The 25,491-nt window shown below is 46.3% G+C and overlaps 1 protein-coding gene across 2 annotated transcripts in view; it reads left to right on the top strand.

Moving 5' to 3' along the window:
• The first annotated feature begins 2,528 nt into the window (after nucleotides 1–2,528).
• Nucleotides 2,529–25,491, top strand: part of LOC149436416 (uncharacterized) — an 82,033-nt gene continuing 59,070 nt past the window's right edge. For both annotated transcript variants that reach the window (XR_016308291.1, XM_089661637.1), the window contains exons 1-2: nucleotides 2,529–2,625; nucleotides 22,544–22,671. Coding sequence is in view for 1 of the 2 variants with exons in the window: in XM_089661637.1 (XP_089517763.1) it covers nucleotides 22,648–22,671 (24 nt within the window). In the remaining variant the exon portion in view is untranslated. The remainder of the gene's footprint in view (nucleotides 2,626–22,543; nucleotides 22,672–25,491) is intronic.

Genomic DNA, 25,491 nt, shown 5'->3' with positions numbered 1-25,491 from the left:
CCCGATCGCTAAGCTGCAAATGGCCTGGATGGGTGGGACGGATGATCGTTCCCGATCGATAAGCTGCAAATGGCCTGGATGGGTGGGACGGACGATCGTTCCCTACCGATAAGCTGCAAATGGCCTGGATGGGTGGGACGGACGATCGTTCTCGACCGATAAGCTGCAAATGGCCTGGATGGGTGGGACGGACGATCGTTCCCGATCGCTAAGCTGCAAATGGCCTGGATGGGTGGGACGGACGATCGTTCCCGACCGATAAGCTGCAAATGGCCTGGATGGGTGGGACGGACGATCGTTCCCGATCACTAAGCTGCAAATGGCCTGGATGGGTGGGACGGACGATCGTTCCTGATCGCTAAGCTGCAAATGGCCTGGATGGGTGGGACGGACGATCGTTCCCGACCGATAAGCAGCAAATGGCCTGGATGGGTGGGACGGACGATCGTTCCTGACCGATAAGCTGCAAATGGCCTGGATGGGTGGGACGGACGATCGTTCCTGACCGATAAGCTGCAAATGGCCTGGATGGGTGGGATGGATGATCGTTCCCGATCGCTAAGCTGCAGCACATAGAAAAGATAAAAATCCGCGCTCAGATTTCTGCATCGTCCGCATATGATGGATATGCAACACCAGGAGTGGACTGACCATTTGGGAACTTGGGCACTGCCCAGAGGGCCCCGGGGTCAGTAGGGGGCCCCATGAGATGCCCCTGGTACCTTTTTCATAGGCTTTTTTGAGTTTGGGCAAGGACACAGGGGCCCCATGATCCCCTATTGCCCGGGGCCCCATGAGTTGTCAGTCCGCCCCTGTGTAACACCACTGCATGCATGAGACGTCTGCTACATCTATCAGTCTTCTTCTATTACTAATATATTGATCTTTGTCTATTACCAATATACTGATCTTCTTCTTTTTGTTACCAATATATTGATCTTCTTCTATTGCCAATATATTGATCTTTTTTTACTAATATATTTATCTGCTTTTTCAGTTACTGATATATTGATCTTCTTTCTGTTTTAGATCTTCTTCTTTCTATTACCAATATATTGATCTTCTTCTTTTACCAAAATACTGATCTTCTTCTGTCTATTACTGATAGTTTGATCTTCTTTCTATTACCAATATATTGATCTTCTTCTTCTATTACCAATAAACCGATCTTCTTCTTTCTATTACCAATATATTGATCTTCTTCTTTCTATTACCAATATATTGATCTTCTTCTTTCTATTACCAATATATTGATCTTCTTCTATTACCAACATACTGATCTTCTTCTTTCTATTACTGATAGATTGAGTTTCTTTCTATTACCAATATATTAATGTTCTTCTATTACCAATATATTGACCTGCTTTTTCTATTACTGATAGATTGATCTTCTTTCTGTTACAAATATATTGATCTTCTTCTTTTACTAATATATGTATCTGATTTTTCTATTACTGATAGATTGATCTTCTTTCTATTACCAATATATTAATCTCCTTCTTTCTATTACCAACATACTGATCATCTTCTTTCTATTACCAATATATTAATGTTCTTCTATTACCAATATATTGACCTGCTTTTTCTATTACTGATATATTGATCTTCTTTCTGTTACCAAATAATTGATCTTCTTCTATTACCAATATATTGATCGGCTTTTTCTATTACTGATATATTGATCTTCTGTTACAAATATATTGATCTTCTTTCTATTACCGACAAATTGATCTTTTCTTTTACCAATATATTAATGTTCTTCTATTACCAATATATTGATCTGCTTTTTCTATTACTGATAGATTGATCTTCTTTCTATGACCAATATATTGATCTTCTTCTATTACCAACATACTGATCTTCTTCTTTCTATTACCAATTTATTAATGTTCTTCTATTACCAATATATTGACCTGCTTTTTCTATTACTGATATATTGATCTTCTTTCTGTTACAAATACATTGATCTTTTTATTACCGATATATTGATCTTCTTCTTTTACCAATATTGTTATCTTCTTCTTTCTATTACCAATCTATATATATCTTGTTATTACCAATATATTGCTCCCCCTCTTTCTATTACCAATCTATTGATCTTTTTATTACCAATATATTGATCTTATACTTTCTATTACTAGTCTATTAATCTTATTACCAATATATTGACCTTCTTAATCTATTACCAATATATTGATCTTCTTCTTTCCATTACCAATATATTGATCTTTGCATGTATTGATGACAGGTTCACATCTGACTGGCCCTTTAATAATCTCCATGACTCTGTGCAGGTTTACAGGTGAGCTCACTGGGTGGCAGATGATGAGAGAGGGGTGACAGGTGACACCACCCCTCCCCTCCTTCCTTCATCACTCATCTCCCCCCCAATCTCCCATCCTAGACGGACTACTTTTCCTCCCGGTGCATGGACACAGGATGACGTCACTGACGTGCTTCGCAGCACACCCAGCGGCCAGCGCCGGCCTCCTCACCGAGCCCCCGTGCTATGCCAATGGGCGGAGGGATCTCTTTTTCCCAGAATGTGGATCCGGAGGAGGTGAAGGATGCAGATGGGAACGGTGTGTGGCGGTGGCCGCTGCGGGGCTCGGTGATGTTCGTGCGGTGAGTGTGGACGGCCGGGCCCCTGTCTGTGGCCTCTGTACTCCCGGTTGGGGCCCTTGTGGCTGAGCTTAGTCCAGGGGCCCTGACTGGGGTCCTTCTCATGTCAGCAGACCCCGCCCCCCTTCTCCCTGCTTGAGGGACCAGAGAGAAGGCCTGGCAGTCCTGGGGGGACCTAAGGAGGGGGGAGCCTGGAAACCGGCAACCAGGGGAGCCTGGAAACTGACAGCTGTCACTCATTTCCTCTCCAGACATATAAACTGACCCCCCTGTATACAATGTATCGTCCAATCCCATCCCTCTGTATACAATGTATCATCCAATCCCATCCCTCTGTATACAATGTATCATCCAATCCCATCCCATCCCTCTGTATACAATGTATCATCCAATCCCATCCCTCTGTATACAATGTATCATCCAATCCCATCCCTCTGTATACAATGTATCGTCCAATCCCGTCCCTCTGTATACAATGTATCGTCCAATCCCGTCCCTCTGTATACAGTGTATCGTCCAATCCCGTCCCTCTGTATACAGTGTATCATCCAATCCCATCCCTCTGTATACAATGTATCGTCCGGTCCCATCCCTCTGTATACAATGTATCGTCCAATCCCATCCCTCTGTATACAATGTATCGTCCAATCCCATCCCTCTGTGTACAATGTATCGTCCGGTCCCATCCCTCTGTATACAATGTATCGTCCAATCCCATCCCTCTGTGTACAATGTATCGTCCGGTCCCATCCCTCTGTATACAATGTATCGTCCGGTCCCATCCCTCTGTATACAATGTATCGTCCGGTCCCATCCCTCTGTATACAATGTATCGTCCAATCCCATCCCTCTGTGTACAATGTATCGTCCAATCCCATCCAATCCAGTGTCCTCTATATACACAATGTATCATTCAATCATCCAATCCAGTGTCCTCTGTATACAATGTATCATCCAATCCAGTGTCCTCTGTATTTCTTCGGAGAATATCGATGTGTGCACAATTATTGGGCGACTTTTAGTGTTCACGATTATTATGCAGCTGTATGAAAAATGACCTTTTCCCATCTCACTTGTTTGTTTTCATCAGTTAAAGTGGTAATAATAAACAACTCAAACTTCACAAATAAATATTTCTGACATTTAATGAAAAATAAAATCTCGCCCCCCTTCTTTACAGTAACAGTCCTAAGCCCCCCATCCATGGAGTCTGTCAGTTTTTTGATCTGTTGACAATCAACGTTTTATGCAGCAGCAACCACAGCCTCCCAGACACTGTTCAGAGAGTTGTCCTGTTTTCCTTCATCGTAAATCTCCCTTTTAACCCCCCCTGGCGGTATTCCCGAGTGTAGCTCGGGGTAAAGTTTCAGCACCACAAGCGGTAACCCCCCCGAGCTACACTCGGGAATACACTGCAGCGTTGCTCCGGGATCTCTACTTCACTTACCTTGTCCTGCACTCCCGCGATGTCTCTCCTGCAGTGTCCCCAGCAATGTCCTCCAGGCGATGCATCTGTCTTCCGGGTTCCGGTCCCTGCGACGTCGGGACGTACGGGGGATGGAAATGGCGGGAAATTTAAAAATGTGAAAAAGTGACATTCACTAAATACACTAAAATCACATAGTATAACATTCCTGTATCAAACCATTTCACATACATTTTGTCCCGAGTGCTTTGTCCGGCGCCCTGCCTGCATTTTACTGTTCTTTCTGCCTGGAAACTGAGAAACGTCCATGGCGTCCAAAAAGCGTCCCTTTAGGTCAAAAGCGGTTTTAGACCGGCTAGAGAACAGCGATAGTAAATCAGAACCACTTGCAGAATTGAGTGATAATGATTGGTGGGGGAAATTCCTCATCAGACACTGAAAACGATTCTGCGACTGAGCTCAGCGATGTGCGAACTTGGCGCTATATTTCACATTTCAGTGTTTTTGGTTTGATTATATTATTGAATTAAAATTATTATATTATTTTTTATGATTAATAAATTATAATTTATGATTTCATGTTTCAAATTTTATCCTACCCGGGATGTTTACTAGACTCTTGTTCGGACAGATTTCAGTGAGTTATTCCTAAAAATTACAGGCCTACATTAAAAAAAAAATACATACCGTATTTTTCGCTCCATAAGACGCACCTAGGTTTTAGAGGAGAAAAACAAGAAAAAAAAATATTCTGAACCAATGGACAGTACAGGAGAGGACCAGAGACTGCGGACACAGTACAGGAGATGACCAGAGACTGCGGACACAGTACAGGAGATGACCAGAGACTGCGGACAGCACAGGGATGACCAGAGACTGCGGACATAGTACAGGAGATGACCAGAGACTGCGGACACAGTACAGGAGATGACCAGAGACTGCGGACACAGTACAGGAGATGACCGGAGACTGCGGACACAGTACAGGAGATGACCGGAGACTGCGGACATAGTACAGGGGATGACCAGAGACTGCGGACAGTACAGGAGATGACCAGAGACTGCGGACATAGTACAGGAGATGACCAGAGACTGCGAACATAGTACAGGAGATGACCAGAGACTGCAGACATAGTACAGGAGATGACCGGAGACTGCGGACATAGTACAGGAGATGACCAGAGACTGCAGACACAGTACAGGAGATGACCAGAGACTGCGGACATAGTACAGGAGATGACCAGAGACTGCAGACATAGTACAGGAGATGACCAGAGACTGCGGACATAGTACAGGAGATGACCAGAGACTGCGGACATAGTACAGGAGATGACCAGAGACTGCGGACATAGTACAGGAGATGACCAGAGACTGCGGACACAGTACAGGAGATGACCAGAGACTGCAGACAGTACAGGGGATGACCAGAGACTGCGGACATAGTACAGGAGAGGACCAGAGACTGCGGACACAGTACAGGAGATGACCAGAGACTGCGGACATAGTACAGGAGATGACCAGAGACTGCGGACACAGTACAGGAGATGACCAGAGACTGCAGACATAGTACAGGAGATGACCAGAGACTGCGGACACAGTACAGGAGATGACCAGAGACTGCAGACAGTACAGGGGATGACCAGAGACTGCGGACATAGTACAGGAGAGGACCAGAGACTGCGGACACAGTACAGGAGATGACCAGAGACTGCGGACATAGTACAGGAGATGACCAGAGACTGCGGACACAGTACAGGAGAGGACCAGAGACTGCGGACAGTACAGGAGAGGACCAGAGACTGCGGACAGTACAGGAGAGGACCAGAGACTGCGGACATAGCACAGAAGACCAGAGACTGCAGACAGCGCAGGGGATGACCAGAGACTGCAGACAGTAAAGGAGATTACCAGAGACTGCGGACCTTTGGGGGGGGAGGGGGAGCGGGTACCTGAATTTGACAGGTACCCGGTCCCACTTCCGCGGAGTTGTCCTTCCTTCCTTCTTCCCGCGGTGGCTTCTGTGACAGCCGGGTGCCCAGTGCGCATGCGTGAGAAGCGCTGCGCTTTGTGAATGGCCTGGAGCCTTCTGGGATCTGTCATGTGTCCCAGAAGACACCGGCCCATTCACAAAGCGCGGCCCTTCTCGCGCATGCGCACTGGGCACCCGGCTGTCACAGAAGCCGCTGCGGGAAGACTGCAGCGCTGGAGCGAGGAACAGGTAAGGTCCTGCAGGAGAGAACAGCTGAGCGGCCGGCCCGGTATTCTGACTTGGTGGCAGTAGAAATACCGGACCGGCCGCTTTACATTCGCTCTATAAAACGCACTGACATTTTCCCCCCTTTTTTTGGGGGGAAAAAAGTGCGTCTTATGGAGCGAAAAATACGGTATTTCCATGCAAAAAAATAGCCATGCAGGGGCGTACTTGGATGCATGCGATGGACCATTGTCCTGCAGAAATATCATGGTCTTCTTGAAGGATGCAGACTTTTTCCTGTATCACTGCTTGAAGAACGGGTCTTCTAAAAACTGGCAGTAGGTTGGGGAGTTGATTTTGAGTCCATCTTCAACCTGAAAAGGTCCAACTAGCTCATCTTTGATAATACCAGCCCATACCAGTACCCCACCTCCACCTTGCTGGCGTCTGAATCATGGTGGAGCTCTGTGCCCATGACTGATCCAGCCAGGGGCCCATCCATCTGGTCCAACAAGAGTCACTCTCCTCTCATCAGTCCATAAAACCTGTCTTCAGATATTTCTTGGCCCAGTCTTGAGGTTTCATCCTCTGTGTCTTGTTCGGTGGTGGTCGGGTTTCAGCCCTCCTTACCTTGGCCATGTCTCTGGGCACTGAACACCTCCTTCTTCTGGGCACTCCAGGTAGGTTGCAGTTCTGGAATATGAGCACTGGAGGATAACGGGTTCCTGGTGGCTTCATGTTTGATTCTTCTCAAATCTTCAGCAGTGAATTTGCGTCTTTTTTTTCTCAACTCGTTTCTTGGGACCCTGTTGACTATTTACAACAATGTTATTGATGGATCTGTTATCACGCCCCAATATCTTAGAGGTTTCACGAATGCTGCATCCCTCTGAAAGACGTTTTACAATTTTGGCTTTTCAGAGTCCGTTAAATCTCTTTTTGGCCTATTTTGCCAGAGGAAAAGAAGCTGTCTGATAATTCTGCACACCTTGATATAGGGTGTTCATCTCCTTAGGCCACACCCTCCCTCATTACACAAATACTCATCACCTGATAGGCTGAAATCCAATAAGCAATCAAGTTTATACAGCTTGGATAATATGCATAATAATGATTTGTTCAAAATACTGACTTGCCTAATAATTGTGTACAATGTATCTAATCCATAGTCTCTCCATATACAATGTATCCACTTGTGTCCTCTACAGTGTGTCCAATCCCATCCTTCTATATACAATGTATCCACTTGTGTCCTCTACAGTGTGTCCAATCCCATCCTTCTATATACAACGTATCCACTTGTGTCCTCTACAGTGTGTCCAATCCCATCCTTCTATATACAATGTATCCAATCCACTGTCCTCCATACACAATGTATCCATTCCAGTGTCCTCTATACACAATGTATCCATTCCAGTGTCCTCTATACACAATGTATCCATTCCAGTGTCCTCTATACACAATGTATCCATTCCAGTGTCTTCTATATACAATGTATCCAATCCAGTGTCCCTCTATATACAATGTATCCAATCCAGTGTCCCTCTATATACAATGTATCCAATCCAGTGTCCTCCATACACAATGTATCCATTCCAGTGTCCTCTATATACAATGTATCCAATCCAGTGTCCCTCTATATACAATGTATCCAATCCAGTGTCCCTCTATATACAATGTATCCAATCCAGTGTCCCTCTATATACAATGTATCCAATCCAGTGTCCTCCATACACAATGTATCCAATCCAGTGTCCTCCATACACAACGTATCCATTCCAGTGTCTTCTATATACAATGTATCCAATCCAGTGTCCCTCTATATACAATGTATCCAATCCAGTGTCCCTCTATATACAATGTATCCAATCCAGTGTCCCTCTATATACAATGTATCCAATCCAGTGTCCCTCTATATACAATGTATCCAATCCAGTGTCCCTCTATATACAATGTATCCAATCCAGTGATCCTCTATATGCAATGCATCCAAACTCACAGATTCGCATTGGGAGACGTTTTTACATTGAAGTCTATGGGAGACGGTTTTTGCTTTGAAGTCTATGGCAGTCCTTTTTGCATTGAAGTCTATGAGAGTCCTTTTTGCATTGAAGTCTATGGGAGACATTTTGCATTGAAGTATGTGGGAGACATTTTGCATTGAAGTATGTGGGAGACATTTTTGCTTTGAAGTATGTGGGAGACGTTTTTGCATTGAGGTCTATGGGAGACCTTTTTTCATTGAAGTCTATGGGAGACCTTTTTTCATTGAAGTCTGTGGGAGACCTTTTTTTTTTCATTGAAGTCTATGGGAGACCTTTCTTCATTGAAGTCTATGGGAGACATTTTTGCATTGAAGTGTATGGGAGACCTTTTTGCATTGAAGTCTAAGGGAGGTGTGTTTGCTTTGAGGTATATGGGATGCGATTTTGAATTGAAGTCAGTGGGGCGTGATTTTGCATTGAAATCAACTGCCAGCAGCAGAGCTAAATGTGAAAAAAAAAAATGGGGGAAACCCCCCCCCCCACCTGCTTGCGCCTGGAGCTGCATGTCCCAGGCATCGGGTGATGTGATTTACGCATCCCTGAAGCATGCTGGAAAAATTCAGACATGCTGCTTTGCAGAGACTTGAATGACGTAATTACGTGATATTTCAAATAAAGGTAATAAATGAAAAGTAAACAGTGCGATAGCCACCAGACCTCACATTGCAGGTTCACACCGTCCCGCACAGTAAGGCTAGATTTAAGCTCCTCTGAAGAGTGATCCATGTTCAAATCGCTTTTTTGAGGTGATTGGCAAATGGTGAGGAGGCAATGTGACGCCAGTGCGTTTTTATTCTACATCAATAACGCATGGACAAGTGTTTAACCCCTTGGCGCCTGCACCTCCCGCCCCTTTAAGGGTTCCAGAAGCCAGGAGGCGGGGCAGGGTTTTAGGGTCATGTGACCAACGTGATTCGCTGTCACAGCGGTCACATGATCGGGAAAGGTCCCGATCGAAAGAGAAGACGTGTACCGGACATGTGTGCTGGGAGCCTGCAGGGCGCACGCTCTCAGCACATATGTTTTTTTTAATAGAACGCAAATGTGCGGCCGCTCGGCGTTTAGGCCCAGACCCCAGGAGGTCGCACATTGGCGTTCGGCCGACGCCAAGAGGTTAACATGGATTCCGATGGCCCCAGTTAACACCAGTGCAGTGCGTTCCAATGCAGTCAACAAAAGTAGAACCTGCTGAATTTTTTCTGTATGGAACGCAGAAAAATGCATCAAAAATGCACCGGAACGCACAAATCCTAAATTGAGATGAAGAAAAAAAGGGGAAAAAACGCACCGGAACACATAAAAAATGTGCATGCAGAAACGATTTTGCTGACAAATCCAATGCAGCCACATGATCCCCAACGTGGGGGATGGCACCACACAGCAACATGCTGCTGCACAGAGACCTGAATGACTGTTCCCTGTGAGACGCTCCAAATACAGGAAAACAAAAAGAAGTAAAATAATAAAGAGTGGGATGAGCTGCTGGACCTGGCGCTGCTGGACCTGGCGCTGCTGGACCTGGCGCTGCTGGACCTGGCGCTGCTGGACCTGGCGCTGCTGGACCTGGCGCTGCTGGACCTGGCGCTGCTGGACCTGGCGCTGCTGGACCTGGCGCTGCTGGTTCACACTGTTCTGTGCTGCAAAGCTAGATTTACACATGCATCAAAATCTTCCTCTCCTCTGAAGAGCAATCCACATTCTGACCACTTTTCAGATGCTAATGACAGGGCACTAAGAACATGGCTCAGCCATGCATTTTACCGCCCCCCAACTGCATGTCTCAACTTGCCGTAAATGCTTTGCTTCAGTGTCTGCTCCGCCCCTTATAGACGCCTGCATTATTTTGTTTTAAGACCAGAATATTTGGGTTTTGGTTGGAGTCAGTGCTCCCCCCCCCCCCTTTCCGAAACGCCCACCAAAATGTGTGGGATCAGTAGCACATAATGGCCTGTTTGCATTTCTGCTCTCCTGATACAGTGGCCTGTTTGCACCGTGTTGGGGTTTTGTTGTCAGCTATATGCAGAACAGCCCCAGTGGAGAGACGAGGCAAAATGCTTTGTGTTCTGTGACAGGGGAGAGGCTGTCATTCAATGCCATGGAAAACCCCAAAGATCACCAGGGAGCCGTGTGCTGCTGTGTGAGGAAATGACCGAGCAAGGCCACAATAATGGAGGCTGGAAAGTGTTCAGAGGTCAGTAGTGTGTGTGTGGCAGAGTTCAGAGGTCAGTAGCGTGTGTGTGGCAGAGTTCAGAGGTCAGTAGCGTGTGTGTGGCAGAGTTCAGAGGTCAGTAGCGTGTGTGTGGCAGAGTTCAGAGGTCAATAGTGTGTGGCAGAGTTCGGAGGTCAGTAGCGTGTGTGTGGCAGAGTTCAGAGGTCAATAGTGTGTGGCAGAGTTCAGAGGTCAGTAGCGTGTGTGTGGCAGAGTTCAGAGGTCAGTAGTGTGTGTGTGGCAGAGTTCAGAGGTCAGTAGCGTGTGTGGCAGAGTTCAGAGGTCAGTAGCGTGTGTGTGGCAGAGTTCGGAGGTCAGTAGTGTGTGTGGCAGAGTTCGGAGGTCAGTAGCGTGTGTGTGGCAGAGTTCGGAGGTCAGTAGCGTGTGTGTGGCAGAGTTCAGAGGTCAGTAGTGTGTGTGTGGCAGAGTTCGGAGGTCAGTAGCGTGTGTGTGGCAGAGTTCGGAGGTCAGTAGTGTGTGTGTGGCAGAGTTCAGAGGTCAGTAGTGTGTGTGTGGCAGAGTTCGGAGGTCAGTAGCGTGTGTGTGGCAGAGTTCGGAGGTCAGTAGCGTGTGGCAGAGTTCGGAGGTCAGTAGCGTGTGGCAGAGTTCGGAGGTCAGTAGCGTGTGGCAGAGTTCGGAGGTCAGTAGTGTGTGTGTGGCAGAGTTCAGAGGTCAGTAGTGTGTGTGTGGCAGAGTTCAGAGGTCAGTAGCGTGTGTGTGGCAGAGTTCGGAGGTCAGTAGCGTGTGGCAGAGTTCAGAGGTCAGTAGCGTGTGGCAGAGTTCAGAGGTCAGTAGCGTGTGGCAGAGTTCAGAGGTCAGTAGCGTGTGTGGCAGAGTTCGGAGGTCAGTAGCGTGTGTGTGGCAGAGTTCAGAGGTCAGTAGCGTGTGTGTGGCAGAGTTCAGAGGTCAGTAGCGTGTGTGTGGCAGAGTTCGGAGGTCAGTAGTGTGTGTGGCAGAGTTCAGAGGTCAGTAGTGTGTGTGTGGCAGAGTTCGGAGGTCAGTAGCGTGTGTGTGGCAGAGTTCAGAGGTCAGTAGTGTGTGTGTGGCAGAGTTCGGAGGTCAGTAGCGTGTGTGTGGCAGAGTTCGGAGGTCAGTAGCGTGTGGCAGAGTTCGGAGGTCAGTAGCGTGTGGCAGAGTTCGGAGGTCAGTAGCGTGTGGCAGAGTTCGGAGGTCAGTAGTGTGTGTGTGGCAGAGTTCAGAGGTCAGTAGTGTGTGTGTGGCAGAGTTCGGAGGTCAGTAGCGTGTGTGTGGCAGAGTTCGGAGGTCAGTAGCGTGTGGCAGAGTTCAGAGGTCAGTAGCGTGTGGCAGAGTTCAGAGGTCAGTAGCGTGTGGCAGAGTTCAGAGGTCAGTAGCGTGTGTGGCAGAGTTCGGAGGTCAGTAGCGTGTGTGTGGCAGAGTTCAGAGGTCAGTAGCGTGTGTGTGGCAGAGTTCAGAGGTCAGTAGCGTGCGTGTGGCAGAGTTCAGAGGTCAGTAGCGTGTGGCAGAGTTCAGAGGTCAGTAGTGTGTGTGTGGCAGAGTTCAGAGGTCAGTAGTGTGTGTGTGGCAGAGTTCAGAGGTCAGTAGTGTGTGTGTGGCAGAGTTCAGAGGTCAGTAGTGTGTGTGGCAGAGTTCAGAGGTCAGTAGCGTGTGTGGCGGATGAGTTCAGCCTCATCAGTGCCCGTCAGTGAAGCAGAATATTACTTAATTGCAGATTTTTATTACAGAAATTAAGAAAATAACAAAAAATAAAATCCCCATACCACCAAAAGAAAGCTCTATCTGTCTAAAAAAAAACAACAAAAATGTCATTTGGATACAGTGTTGCATGACCGCGCAGTTCTCCTGGGCAGGAAGGGGGTTGAAGTGGTTAAAGGGACATTAAACGCGGAGTTAGGCTTTAATCACAGAGAACATTCGCTCTTTGGCTTTCTCTGGGGCTCCGACGATTGATTTGCTTCCATTGTTGAAGTTCGGTGACAGATGTCTCGGCCGGCACCAGGTGTTTGTCATTTGTTGGTCTGTATTTACATCCGCAGAATATAATCGACTGAAAGACGTTCAATAGGAAAATGTCCTCTAGTGAATAAAACAAAAATAAAATAATGACCGTAATTTCTGGTGTCTCCGCAGAAGATCCACCCGGGAACACCAAACAATCCGTGTGTAGAACACAAATAGACGCGGGGAGGGTAAACACTGGACCTGGATATGGGCGCCTTTGTTTCACTGGAAACCCTAAATATCCCGCTTCGGATCTATCCAGATACTTCCAGCGGAGATATTACATTTGTGGAATCGACTGTAATCTTTAAATCCTTTCCTCGCAGCTGTACAGAAAACTGCTCCCTGACCTCAGGAACTGCGAGAGCGAAGAAGTCACTGCAACATGGAAATGAAAGTCATTGTAAAGGCAGATTTATTTTTTTAACCACTTCCAGTCCGGACACTTTCACCCCCTTCCAGTCCGGACGCTTTCCCCCCCTTCCAGTCCGGACGCTTTCCCCCCCCTTCCAGTCCGGACGCTTTCCCCCCCTTCCAGTCCGGACGCTTTCCCCCCCTTCCAGTCCGGACGCTTTCCCCCCCTTCCAGTCCGGACGCTTTCCCCCCCTTCCAGTCCGGACGCTTTCCCCCCCTTCCAGTCCGGACGCTTTTACCCCCCTTCCAGTCCGGACGCTTTTACCCCCCTTCCAGTCCGGACGCTTTTACCCACTTCCAGTCCGGACGCTTTCACCCCCTTCCAGTCCGGACACTTTCACCCCCTTCCAGTCCGGACGCTTTCACCCCCTTCCAGTCCGGACGCTTTCACCCCCTTCCAGTCCGGACGCTTTCCCCCCCTTCCAGTCCGGACGCTTTCCCCCCCTTCCAGTCCGGACGCTTTCCCCCCCTTCCAGTCCGGACGCTTTCCCCCCCTTCCAGTCCGGACGCTTTCACCCCCTTCCAGTCCGGACACTTTCCCCCCCTTCCAGTCCGGACAATTTTACCCCCTTCCAGTCCCGACACTTTCCCCCCCTTCCAGTCCAGACACTTTCCCCCACTTTCCAATCCAGACACTTTCCCCCCCTTCCAGTCCGGACACTTTCCCCCCCTTCCAATCCGGACACTTTCCCCCCCTTCCAGTCCGGACACTTTCACCCCTTTCCAGTCCGGACACTTTCCCCCCCTTCCAGTCCGGACGCTTTCCCCCCCTTCCAGTCCGGACACTTTCACCCCCTTCCAGTCCAGGCCAGTTTTCAGCTTTCAGCGCAGTCACACTTTGAATGATAATTGCGCGGTCATGCAACACTGCACCCATATGAATTTTTTAGCATTTTTTTTGAGACAGATAAAACTTTATTTTGGTGGTATTTATTCACCGCTGGGATTTTTATTTTATTTTGCTATATAAATGAAAAGGTGCAACATTTTTGAAAAAAAGTGTTTTTCTTATACAGTTTTGCAAATAAATAATCTTTCATCATTAATCTTGGCCAAAATGTATTCAGCTATCTTTTTAGTAAAAAAAAAAGGTTTTTTTACATTTTTATTTTATTTTTTATATTATTTTTTTTTGTTAACATACTGTCACCCTAGCAGTAGGGTCACCATGGTGACACTGTACTACTTGTGGGGGGTGATGCAGATTTTTTTTTGTTACATTGATTGCTTTTACACCCATAAAGGCTATAAAAGCAAGAATTTCTCCTTCTCTCTGGCTATTCTTGTAGCCATTAAGAAATACTGTGTGAGCTGTGATTGGTCACAGCTTCTCACATGGTACAAGGCTGTTGTGAATAGCCTTGTACCATGTGACCTTTGTGATCATTCACAGATTTCAGACGTAGTAAGCAATGATGTCAGAAAGTGACATCTTGCTTACTACTATTCATGTGGTCACTGATTGGCCAATCAGTGATCACGATTGGGACCTCACACAGCGATCGGAGGACACAGCAGGCACCAGATCGCGGTGCCGCGCACTCCCAGGGAGCACGCACAGGCAGGGAAGTGGGAGGATATTTTATATTTTTATATTATTATTTGTGTTTTTTTTTTTTTTAACATACTGTCAACCTAGCAGTACAGTGTCACCATGGTGTGTCACTGAGGGTCCCGTTCTATTGATCGGAACCCGGGACTCCCGATTCCGGGTCACATGATCGCTGTGATAGTCTCTGATTGGCTATCACAGTGATCAGTCACTGTACAGCCCGTTTTTTTCTCTCTCTATGAATGGAGGAGAGAGATACATTGTATCATTATATACATCCCATTATACATTGTATCATTATATACATCCCATTATACATTTTATCATTATATACATCCCATTATACATTGTATCAAATACATCCCATTATACATTGTATCATTATATACATCCTATTATACATTGTATCATTATATACATCCTATTATACATTGTATCAAATACATCCCATTATACATTTTATCATTATATACATCCCATTATACATTGTATCAAATACATCCCATTATACATTGTATCATTATATACATCCTATTATACATTGTATCATTATATACATCCCATTATACATTGTATCATTATATACATCCCATTATACATTGTATCATTATATACACCCCATTATACATTGTATCATTATATACATCCCATTATACATTGTATAATTATATACATCCCATTATACATTGTATCATTATATACATCCCATTATACATTGTATCATTATATACATCCCATTATACATTGTATCATTATATACATCCCATTATACATTGTATAATTATATACATCCCATTATACATTGTATCATTATATACATCCCATTATACATTGTATCTCTCTAACTCCTGGAATAGAGAGAAAAAAAAATGTTTGTAAAAAAAATACCTAGATCAAGGTTTAATCTAGTTCAGTGCCAGAGTTAGTGTTTGGGTCAAGGTCAAAGGTCAGGATTAAAAAAAAAATTGGTGTCAGTGTGTTTTAGGGAAACAAAAAAAAAAAAAGACAAAAACAAAATGCGCAGTATTGTTTCTGGGCTGTACTACGGGTACAAACAACAAATAACATACACATATGTGGTATCGCTGTGATCGCCAAGAGCTGGAGAATTTATTTTGGGTTGTTCTTTGGTGGTAGGTTATAGTCGTAACAAGAAACACACATCTAAATAAAAAAAAAATTTTTTTTTTTTTTTTTTTTACTATTTTGGGCCAGTTTTCCTTTGATAATAAAAGAAAATCAGGAGATATCCAATTCCATTTACCACCAAATGAAAGCCCAGTTTGTCCTGAATAAATCGCGGTATAATCCACCTGGATGTACAAAGTAGTTGTGTGATATGGACGGTTTTATTATCACCTGTCAACGTTGCAGAATTGTGCTTAGGCATTTACATTTGTTTTACCCTCAGGCATGAAGGGGTTAATAACACTTTATATCCTTTTAATGGAAGACCATGGCTCTGCTTTCATGTACAGTTGTCACCCGGGGTTACAGGTTCCTGGGTTGTTTATAAAAACTAAGGGATACCCATGTACATGTGTGAGCAGGCATGCCCATAGAATACTTTTCAGTTTTTTTTGTTCACGTAAAGAGCTCACATTGTGTGACCTGCAGTGTTTGGTGAGCATGCAATGTTTGCCGTGCGTGGAGGTAGGAATCCATTGAAACAAACCTCTGATGTGTTATCCCCATCAAAGACCTGGCCCTTTGCTTTGTTGCATTATGCCGTGCGTCCTTTGTGCTGAAAATGAGCTCTTACGAGTCCTGTCATTTCAAAGTGGGATTAACCACATCAAAGCGATTCAGAGAGGAAGGGAGCACACTAACCAGCCACCTACTCACCAGGTAGATGGGAAGAGGGGATGTGATGGAGCTCCGGAGAACATGCAGCCCCTGGGCACTGCTAGTATCCAGACTGACCACATAACACAACCCGGAGCACTTCCATGAGAGACAGACAACCATTACCAGAAACAAACCCCCAGGCTGGGGATAGACCAGAGCTTGTCAAGTAATGTTCTAAAGAAAATGTGGCCCCCGAAGTCACGTCATTTTCAATATACAGTTGTGTTCAAAAAAGTGAATAAAGCTGAAAATCCTTCTAATAGCTTTTATTTCCATCCACACAAATGCATTGGGAACACGACACATTCTATTCCAAATCAAAACATGAAGAAAAATACATCAAATTTGTGTTGTTCCTCTAAAAAAATTGAAGAAAAGTGAATATTAGACGGTTCAAAAAAATGGCCGTGTTTGTATTCTTCTTTACAAACTCAAACATTCACTATATAAACTGAGAAATGTTTGAAGATTTTGCTTTCCTTTGAATGACTTCATGAATATTTGGTTGTAGTCGCACTGTTTCTGAGAACTGCTGTACATCTGTGTTGCATGGAGTCACCCAACTTCTGGCCCCTGTGATCAGGTATTCCAGCCCAGGATGATTGGACCACATTCCACAGTTCTTCTCTATTTCTTGGTTTTGCCTCAGAAACGGCATTTTTGGTGTCACCCCACAAGTTTTCTATTGGATGAAGATCCGGGGATTGGGCTGGCCACTCCATAACGTCCATCTTGTTGGTCTGGAACCAAGATGTTGCACGTTTACTGGTGTGTTTGGGGTCGTTGTCTTGTTGGAACACCCATTTCAAGGGCATTTCCTCTTCAGCATAAGGCAGCATGACCTCTTCAAGTATTCTGATGTATTCAAACTGATCCATGATCCCTGGTATGCGATAAATAGGCCCAACACCGTAGTATGAGAAACATCCCCATATCATGATGCTTGCACCACCATGCTTCACAGTCTTCACAGTGTACTGTGGCTTGAATTCAGTGTTTGGGGGTCGTCTGACAAACTGTCTCCACCCACTAGACCCAAAAAGAACAATCTTACTTCCATCAGTCCACAAAATGTTGCGCCATTTCTCTTTAGGCCAGTCAATGTGCTCTTTGGCAGATTGTAACCTCTTCAGCACGTCTTTTTCCCAACAGTGGGACTTTGCGGGGGCTTCTTGCAGATAGCTTGGCTTCACATCGGCGTCTTCTAATTGTAACAGTCCTCACAGGGAACGTCACACCTTCTTTCATCTTCCTGGAGCTGATTGTTGGCTGAGTCCGCGCCATTTTGGCTATTCTTCAATCCATTCCAATGGTAGTTTTTCGCTTTCTTCCACGTCTTTCAGGTTTTGGTTGCCATTTTAAAGCATTTGTGATCATTTTAGCTGAGCAGCCGATCATTTTCTGCACTTCTTTATGTTTTCTTCTCTCCAATCAATTTTTTAATCAAGGTACGCTGTTCTTCTGAACAATGTCTGCAACGACCCATTTTCCTCAGAATTTCAGAGAGAAATACACTGTAACCAGCATGTCCAACATTTGCTGCCTTCCTTCCTTAAATAAGGGCAATAATTGCCACCTGTTTTTCAAAGAATGAATGACGTCACTAATAGAACTCCACACTGCTATTATTTTGAACACGCCCCTTTCAATGAGTGATTCAATGACACAGAATCAGCAGCATGCATGTCATGACTGTTGGGTCTGTTGGATTTCTATTACTCTACTACACCTGCTAGGAAATTATTTGCCATGTAGAAATATCATTTCTACCAAAAACAGTGATTGATCCGGTTAGTGATGTCTGACTGCTATTATTTTGAACACAACTGTATGTAATTAGTGGGGCACCGAAATGCAAATTCTTGGACCGAAACCGAAAATTCAGAATGCATTTGGGCGAAAACCGAAATACAGTTTAATAAAAAATAAAATACATATATATATAAAATTGTATTACATTCGACTTTTTAATTAATATTATGAATTTAAATGAATATGAATTTATTTTCAGCACGTTTTCGCCCAGTAGGTTGCTTTCACACTGAGCAGTTTTTGCAGCGCTTTTGCGTAGAAAAAAAAAAAAAAGGCACAAGTAAAGAAGAAAAATGTGTCCTTTTAAATTCGATGTCTTCACACTGCTCTGTTGCGCTTCCCTTGCTGTGTTAAAAATTGGTAAAAAAAAAAGGCGTAAAAAATGCAAAGCGGATAAAATGCAAACTGCACTGGTGTGAACCAGGCCGTGCGTTGAAAACACTTAAAAAATGCACACATTTTTAATACGTTTTGCGTTTTTATCCTGCCCAACAACAAGTTGGCCCCTCCCCAAAAAAATTCAAAAAACGTATAAAAAAGCAGCAAAAAAAGTGTATGTAAGAACAAAAAAACTCACTGCAAAACAGGCAAAACGCAAACTGCATCAAAAACCCATTAAAAACGCGCATGTATTGCGTTCTTGATGCAATTTTAATCTGTCCAGAAAAAAAATATCAAACAGCAAAACGCACAAAAAAGTGAAAAAAAAAATGTGCGTCCAAAAACGCAAAGCGCGCTACAAAATGGACAAAGCGCAAACTGCATTGGTGTGGGGTTTTGTGGTGTTTGATATGGTCTTTAAGTCACACGACCTATGAAATACGCACCTTACACATGGTAAGATTGCGGCAAAACCGCTGGTAAATTTGTGCGTCTTTGCTGCCCATATTGGCAAAATGCTGATAACACTTTTCGGCCGATACATTGGTGCATCCCTATATGTAATGCTTGAGAGGATGGTCAGAGACCTCAGACCTAATAGAGGAGACGAGGGTCAGAGAGTGAGGACAGGATACATTGTTGGCTGAGGCTGGTAGAGATCAATGCTATTACCCTAATCAATGTTCCCACTGCAGGCTGCCGAGACCCTCAATGTTCCCACTGCAGGCTGCTGAGACCCTCAATGTTCCCACTACAGGCTGCTGAGACCCTCAATGTTCCCACTACAGGCTGCCGAGACCCTCAATGTTTCCACTACAGGCTGCTGAGACCATCAATGTTGCCACTGCAGGCTGCCGAGACCCTCATAGTTCCCACTGTCGGATGCCGAGACCCTCATAGTTCCCACTGTCGGATGCCGAGACCCTCATAGTTCCCACTGTCGGATGCCGAGACCCTCATAGTTCCCACTGTAGGATGCCGAGACCCTCATAGTTCCCACTGTAGGATGCCGAGACCCTCACTGTTCCCACTACAGGCTGCCGAGACCCTCAATGTTCCCACTACAGGCTGCCGAGACCCTCAATGTTTCCACTACAGGCTGCTGAGACCATCAATGTTCCCACTGCAGGCTGCCGAGACCCTCATAGTTCCCACTGTCGGATGCCGAGACCCTCATAGTTCCCACTGTCGGATGCCGAGACCCTCATAGTTCCCACTGTAGGATGCCGAGACCCTCATAGTTCCCACTGTAGGATGCCGAGACCCTCACTGTTCCCACTACAGGCTGCCGAGACCCTCAATGTTCCCACTACAGGCTGCCGAGACCCTCAATGTTCCCACTACAGGCTGCCGAGACCCTCAATGTTCCCACTACAGGCTGCCGAGACCCTCTATATTCCCACTTCAGGCTGCTGAGACCCTCAATGTTCTCACTTCAGGCTGCTGAGACCCTCAATGTTCTCACTTCAGGCTGCTGAGACCCTCAATGTTCCCAATACAGGCTGCTGAGACCCTCAATGTTCCCACTACAGGCTACCGAGACCCTCAATGTTCCCACTACAGGCTGCCGAGACCCTCAATGTTCCCACTGCAGGCTGCCGAGACCCTCAATGTTCCCTCTGCAGGCTGCTGAGACCCTCAATGTTCCCACTACAGGCTGCTGAGACCCTCAATGTTCCCACTACAGGCTGCTGAGACCCTCAATGTTCCCACTGCAGGCTGCCGAGACCCTCAATGTTTCCACTACAGGCTGCCGAGACCCCCAATACACTACACTACACTACAGGGTGCTGGGACCCTCAATGTTCCCACTACAGACTGTTGAGACCCTCAATGTTCCCACTACAGGCTGCTGAGACCCTCAATGTTTCCACTACAGGCTGCTGAGACCCTCAATGTTCCCACTGCAGGGTGCTGAGACCCTCAATGTTCCCTCTACAGGCTGCTGAGACCCTCAATGTTCCCACTACAGGGTGCTGGGACCCTCAATGTTCTCACTACAGGCTGCTGAGACCCTCAATGTTCCCACTACAGGCTGCTGAGACCCTCAATGTTCCCACTACAGGCTGCCGAGACCCTCAATGTTCACACTACAGGGTGCTGGGACCCTCAATGTTCCCACTGCATCCTGCTGAGGCCCGCACATCATGTAGCAAGAGGCTTCAGGCAGCCCTCGGGCCACAGATACACCCACCGCTTATCTGAAGAGCAATCTGCAATCCGATTGCTTTTTAGAGGTGACTAAGAGGCGATGAGCAGGCATCACTGTCAGTCAAAGCTGCTTCCTTTCCCGGGGCTCCATTTTTTCCTAGTCCACCTTGGCATATGGGAAACATGTATGGGCTCATCTGCCCCAGAGGGAGAGGCAGCAGTCATGAGCATCTTCATTATAACAAGCCAAAAAAAGGAATTTTTTAAAATGTTCTCATAAAAGACAAAACCGCATCCAAGGAAAGTTTCTTATTACGTTCAGTGAAAGTTTCACTTCTGTTCATTTTCTGGAGTTGCATGCTAAGCAGAATTCACACGTTCCCCCTCCTATGTGTGAACAGACACCATGCCTCCATGAAAATGCATTGTGAATGAGTGTCGGGATATATGTCACCTCTGTTCTTGGACCCGGCTTCTCCAATTGTATCTGCAGGAGTTCAGTAATTGCATTGCAGAATTCCATCTCAGGGCTGAAATAGTAGCAGGATGTATTCTAGAATGGGGGGGGGGGGGGGCTGGCATAAATGGCTTTGTTCAGCCTCACAAATGTGGTGGTGAGGATTGGAGCATTGACAGATACATCTAGGAGGCCACCTGTCAATGAAAGTGGAGTTCTCTTTTAGCCATGCACACTTAGATTTCTTTTTCTTGTGTATTGAACAAGAGAAGTCAGTTGATTCCCCCATCCTCAAATGAAACCCCTCCACCCATATAGTGCAGGGAAATATGGGACTTGTCAAACACACACACACACCCAAGCCTTACATCACCAAGTGCAATGCAAAGCGTCGGGCGCCGTGGTGTAAAGCACGCCGCCACTGGACGCCATTGGAGGCGTGTTCTCTGGAGTGACCATTCACGTTTCTCTATGGCAATCCGATGGACGTGTCTGGGTTTGGCGGTTACCAGAAGAACGGTACTTGCCTGACTGCATTGTGCCAAGTGTAAAGATTGGTGGAGGGGGGATTATGGTGTGGGGTTGTTTTTCAGGGGTTGGGCTTGGCCCCCTAGTTCCAGTGAAGGGAACTCTTAAGGCGACATTTTGGACAATTTCATGCTCCCAACTTTGTGGGAAGAGTTTGGGGATGGCCCCTTCCTGTTCCAACATGACTGCACACCAGTGCACAAAGCAAGGTCCATAAAGACATGGAGGAGCCAGTTTGGGGTGGAGGAACTTGACTGTCCTGCACAGAGTCCTGACCTCAACCCCATAGAACACCTTTGGGAAGAATTAGAGCGGAGACTGTGATCCATCTGCATACATTTTCCATCTGGCTCCTTCAATTTTGAAGTTTTTTTACAGGGTCCCCCATGGTTTGAAGTTTGACCAATTGGCTGAAATTAGAGCCATGTATGGCCAATCTAACTGGGCCTTGACTAGGGGCGGACTGACAACTCATGGGGCCCCCGGGCAATAGGGGATCATAGGGTCACTTTTGTCCTTGCCCACACTCAAAACACACCCACGCCTATAAAAGGCATTTCATGGGGCCCCCTACTGACCCCGGGCACTCGGGCACTGCCCAAGTGCTCGAATGGTCAGTCCGCCCCTGGCCTTGACTCACAACCTAACCCATGGCAACGCTTTTACCCACCCAATACCTGACCAGGGGCGGACTGACCTTTCTGAGGGTCTGTGGTCAGTAGGGGGCCCCATGAGATGCCCTTGGTACCATTCATAGGCTTGAGTGTGGGCGAAGACACATGGGCCCCATGATCCCCTATTGCCCGGGGGCCCCATGAGTTGTCGGTCCGCCCCTGTACCTGACTCTTGTAAGTGAACTTGCAGGCATTTTACTTGTTGTAGGACAATTTAATTACGACATTTTCTTTGTGGTTTCTCTCTCCAGGCTTCAGTGAGAATTGTCCATTGTTGGACGTCGCTCCGATCTTCACATAGACTGCAGATTTTCTCTTGCTCTTTGGCCAAAAAGTAGAAGGAGCAGAAGGCGACATGGCTGGCCATGTGTCTCCTACGGTAAGCTGTATATCTTACTTGGTTTAATAGACTGGATGACTGTTAACATGCACACTTGGGCAATGAGTTCTCGTATACTAGACTACAGAACACCTTCCCTTCTTATCTCCATAATGTAAGGGGGATGTTTTGTAGGCCACATTGTGAAAGCTCAAGCAGGACTGAGAACACTCCTTGGGATTTCAGATAACTGGGCAGAGCTGACAACCATTTTTGGTGCCACAGAGAGAGTGTTGTCAGCCCATGAGATGCCCTGGAACATCCAGCACTTTCTAATTTGCTAATAAAAGTCTTTTTTCAGCCAGACTAACTATGTAATATTATTATTATACAGGATTTATATAGCGCCAAGAGTTTGCTCAGCACTTTACATTATAATGGGAGACAGTACAGTAACAATACGATTCAATACACGAGGGGTTCAAGGGCCCTGCCCCTTGGAGCTTACAATCTAGGAGGGAGGGGAGAGTGGTACATTAGGAAATAACTGGGAGGGATGGAGTGGTAGGAAGAGTGTAGGAGTTCACTGAGGGCGGGGTAGGCTTCCCTGAAGAGAGAGGTTTTCAGGGTGCGCCTAAAGGTGAGGAGAGTAGGTGATAGTCTGATGGATTGGGGCAGGGAGTTCCAGAGGATGGGGGAAGACCTGGAGAAGTCCTGGAGGTGGGCATGGGAGGAGGAGACCAGGGAACTAGAGAGTAGGAGGTCTTGTGAGGAGCGGGGAGTATGTTTTGGGTGGTATTTGGATACCAGATCGGTGATGTAGTTTGGGGCAGTGTTATGAACAGCTTTGTACGTCAATGTTAGCAATTTGAATTTTATGCGTTGCGCAATCGGAAGCCAGTGGAGGGATTGGCAGAGAGGGGTGGCGGATACGGAGCGGTTTGTGAGGTGGATGAGTCTGGCCGCAGCATTCAAGATGGACTGAAGCGGGGATAGCCTGTGGTGAGGTAAGCCGATGAGGAGGGAGTTACAGTAATCGAGTTGTGAAATAATAAGGGAGTGAATGAGTTGCTTAGTGGTTTCCGGGGTTAGGAACGGACGTATCTTGGAGATGTTGCGGAGGTGAAGTCTACAGGAGTTAGCGATTGGACCTGGGGCTGGAATAAAAGCATCAACTGGAGTACTATGTGTAGGAGCTGAGCACAGCTCCCGCCCGCCATATAGTACAATGACGGGCACAAGGCGGTTCTCTCGTTTCTCATTCTAACCGCGCGTGCGCGGCTCCGGGAGTGCGCAGCGGTCGGCGGTGCGCTGTGTCCCTTATATACAGCGGATCACCGATCAACGGAAAGAGCCGAAGATGTCGGCTCGGTCGTGATCAGCTGTGTCCAATCACTGACTGACTCCCACTGACTCCATGTTTATTCTCATTGATGCTGGGCTCGGGACATTTTCTACCCCCACTTGCCACAATCCAGCCCCCACAGTAAACTGTCCCTTTGTAAAGTTCAGGGAAGAGGCAAGTCCTCGAAACGCGTCAGCCTTTTGGATGTCTACACTCCCTATTGCGGACTGTTACTCAGCGCGGTGTTGACCCAGCTGTTCTTTTATGATGTGCCTTCACTATATTGTCGTTTGTGAGTACAACACCTACTTTATTTTTTATTAAACATTTTTTATGGTAATGCACTAGGCCTGTGCGCCCTCTCTTTGTTCTTACCCCTGGTCTATACCGGGTGTCGGCAACCCGCGGCTCCAGAGCCGCATGCGGCTCTTTTTCACCTTGGCTGCGGCTCCGGAGCACACTGCTCACCAGGTGACAGGCAATAGGGCAGCAATGGGCAAACTACGGCCCGGCGGACCTTTTAATCCGGCCCGCGGAGCTAGGCTCCCACTAGGCTCTGCTCACAGTCCGCCCTGAAGACCGGTGTAGCATGAAAATCTGTCTCCTATGAGGATGTCCCCCTTGACGTATCTGCGCATGTGCCGGAGATCGCCGATCGCCTGCTAATGCCTGAAACTGGCACATGCGCAGATACGTCGAGGAGGACAGATCCTCATAGGAGACAGATTTTCATGCTACACCGGAACGGCGCGGGAACACGGCGAGAGGAACGCGCGGAGCAAAGGTAAGTGAATTGACACAGGGGGGACTTGGGGACTTAATATGGGGGATGAATTACTATAGGGGGGATGAATTACTATATGGGGGATGAATTACTCTATGGGGGATGAATTACTATGGGGGATGAATTACTATATGGGGGATGAATTACTATATGGGGGATGAATTACTATATGGGGGATGAATTACTATGGGGGATGAATTACTATATGGGGGATGAATTACTATGGGGGATGAATTACTATGGGGGATGAATTACTATATGGGGGATGAATTACTATGGGGGATGAATTACTATATGAGGGATGAATTACTCTATGGGGGATGAATTACTATGGGGGATTAATTACTATATGGGGGATGAATTACTATGGGGGATTAATTACTATATGGGGGATGAATTACTATATGGGGGATGTATTACTATATGGGGGATGAATTACTATATGGGGGATGTATTACTATATGAGGGATGAATTACTATGGGGGATGAATTACTATATGGGGGATGAATTACTATGGGGGATGAATTACTATATGGGGGATGAATTACTATGGGGGATGAATTACTATATGGGAGATGAATTACTATGGGGGATGAATTACTATATGGGGGATGAATTACTATATGGGGGATGAATTACTATATGGGGGATGAATTACTATGGGGGATGAATTACTATATGAGGGATGAATTACTATATGGGGAATGAATTACTATATGGGATGAATTACTATGGGGGATGAATTACTAT

This window comes from Staurois parvus, unplaced genomic scaffold (assembly GCF_062004578.1).
Source record: "Staurois parvus isolate SC_StPar_1 unplaced genomic scaffold, SC_StPar_1.0 ptg001357l, whole genome shotgun sequence".
Classification (NCBI taxonomy): Eukaryota; Metazoa; Chordata; class Amphibia; order Anura; family Ranidae; genus Staurois; species Staurois parvus.
The sequence above is the reverse complement of the archived record's forward strand: the minus strand, read 5'-3'. Positions and strand labels throughout refer to the sequence as shown.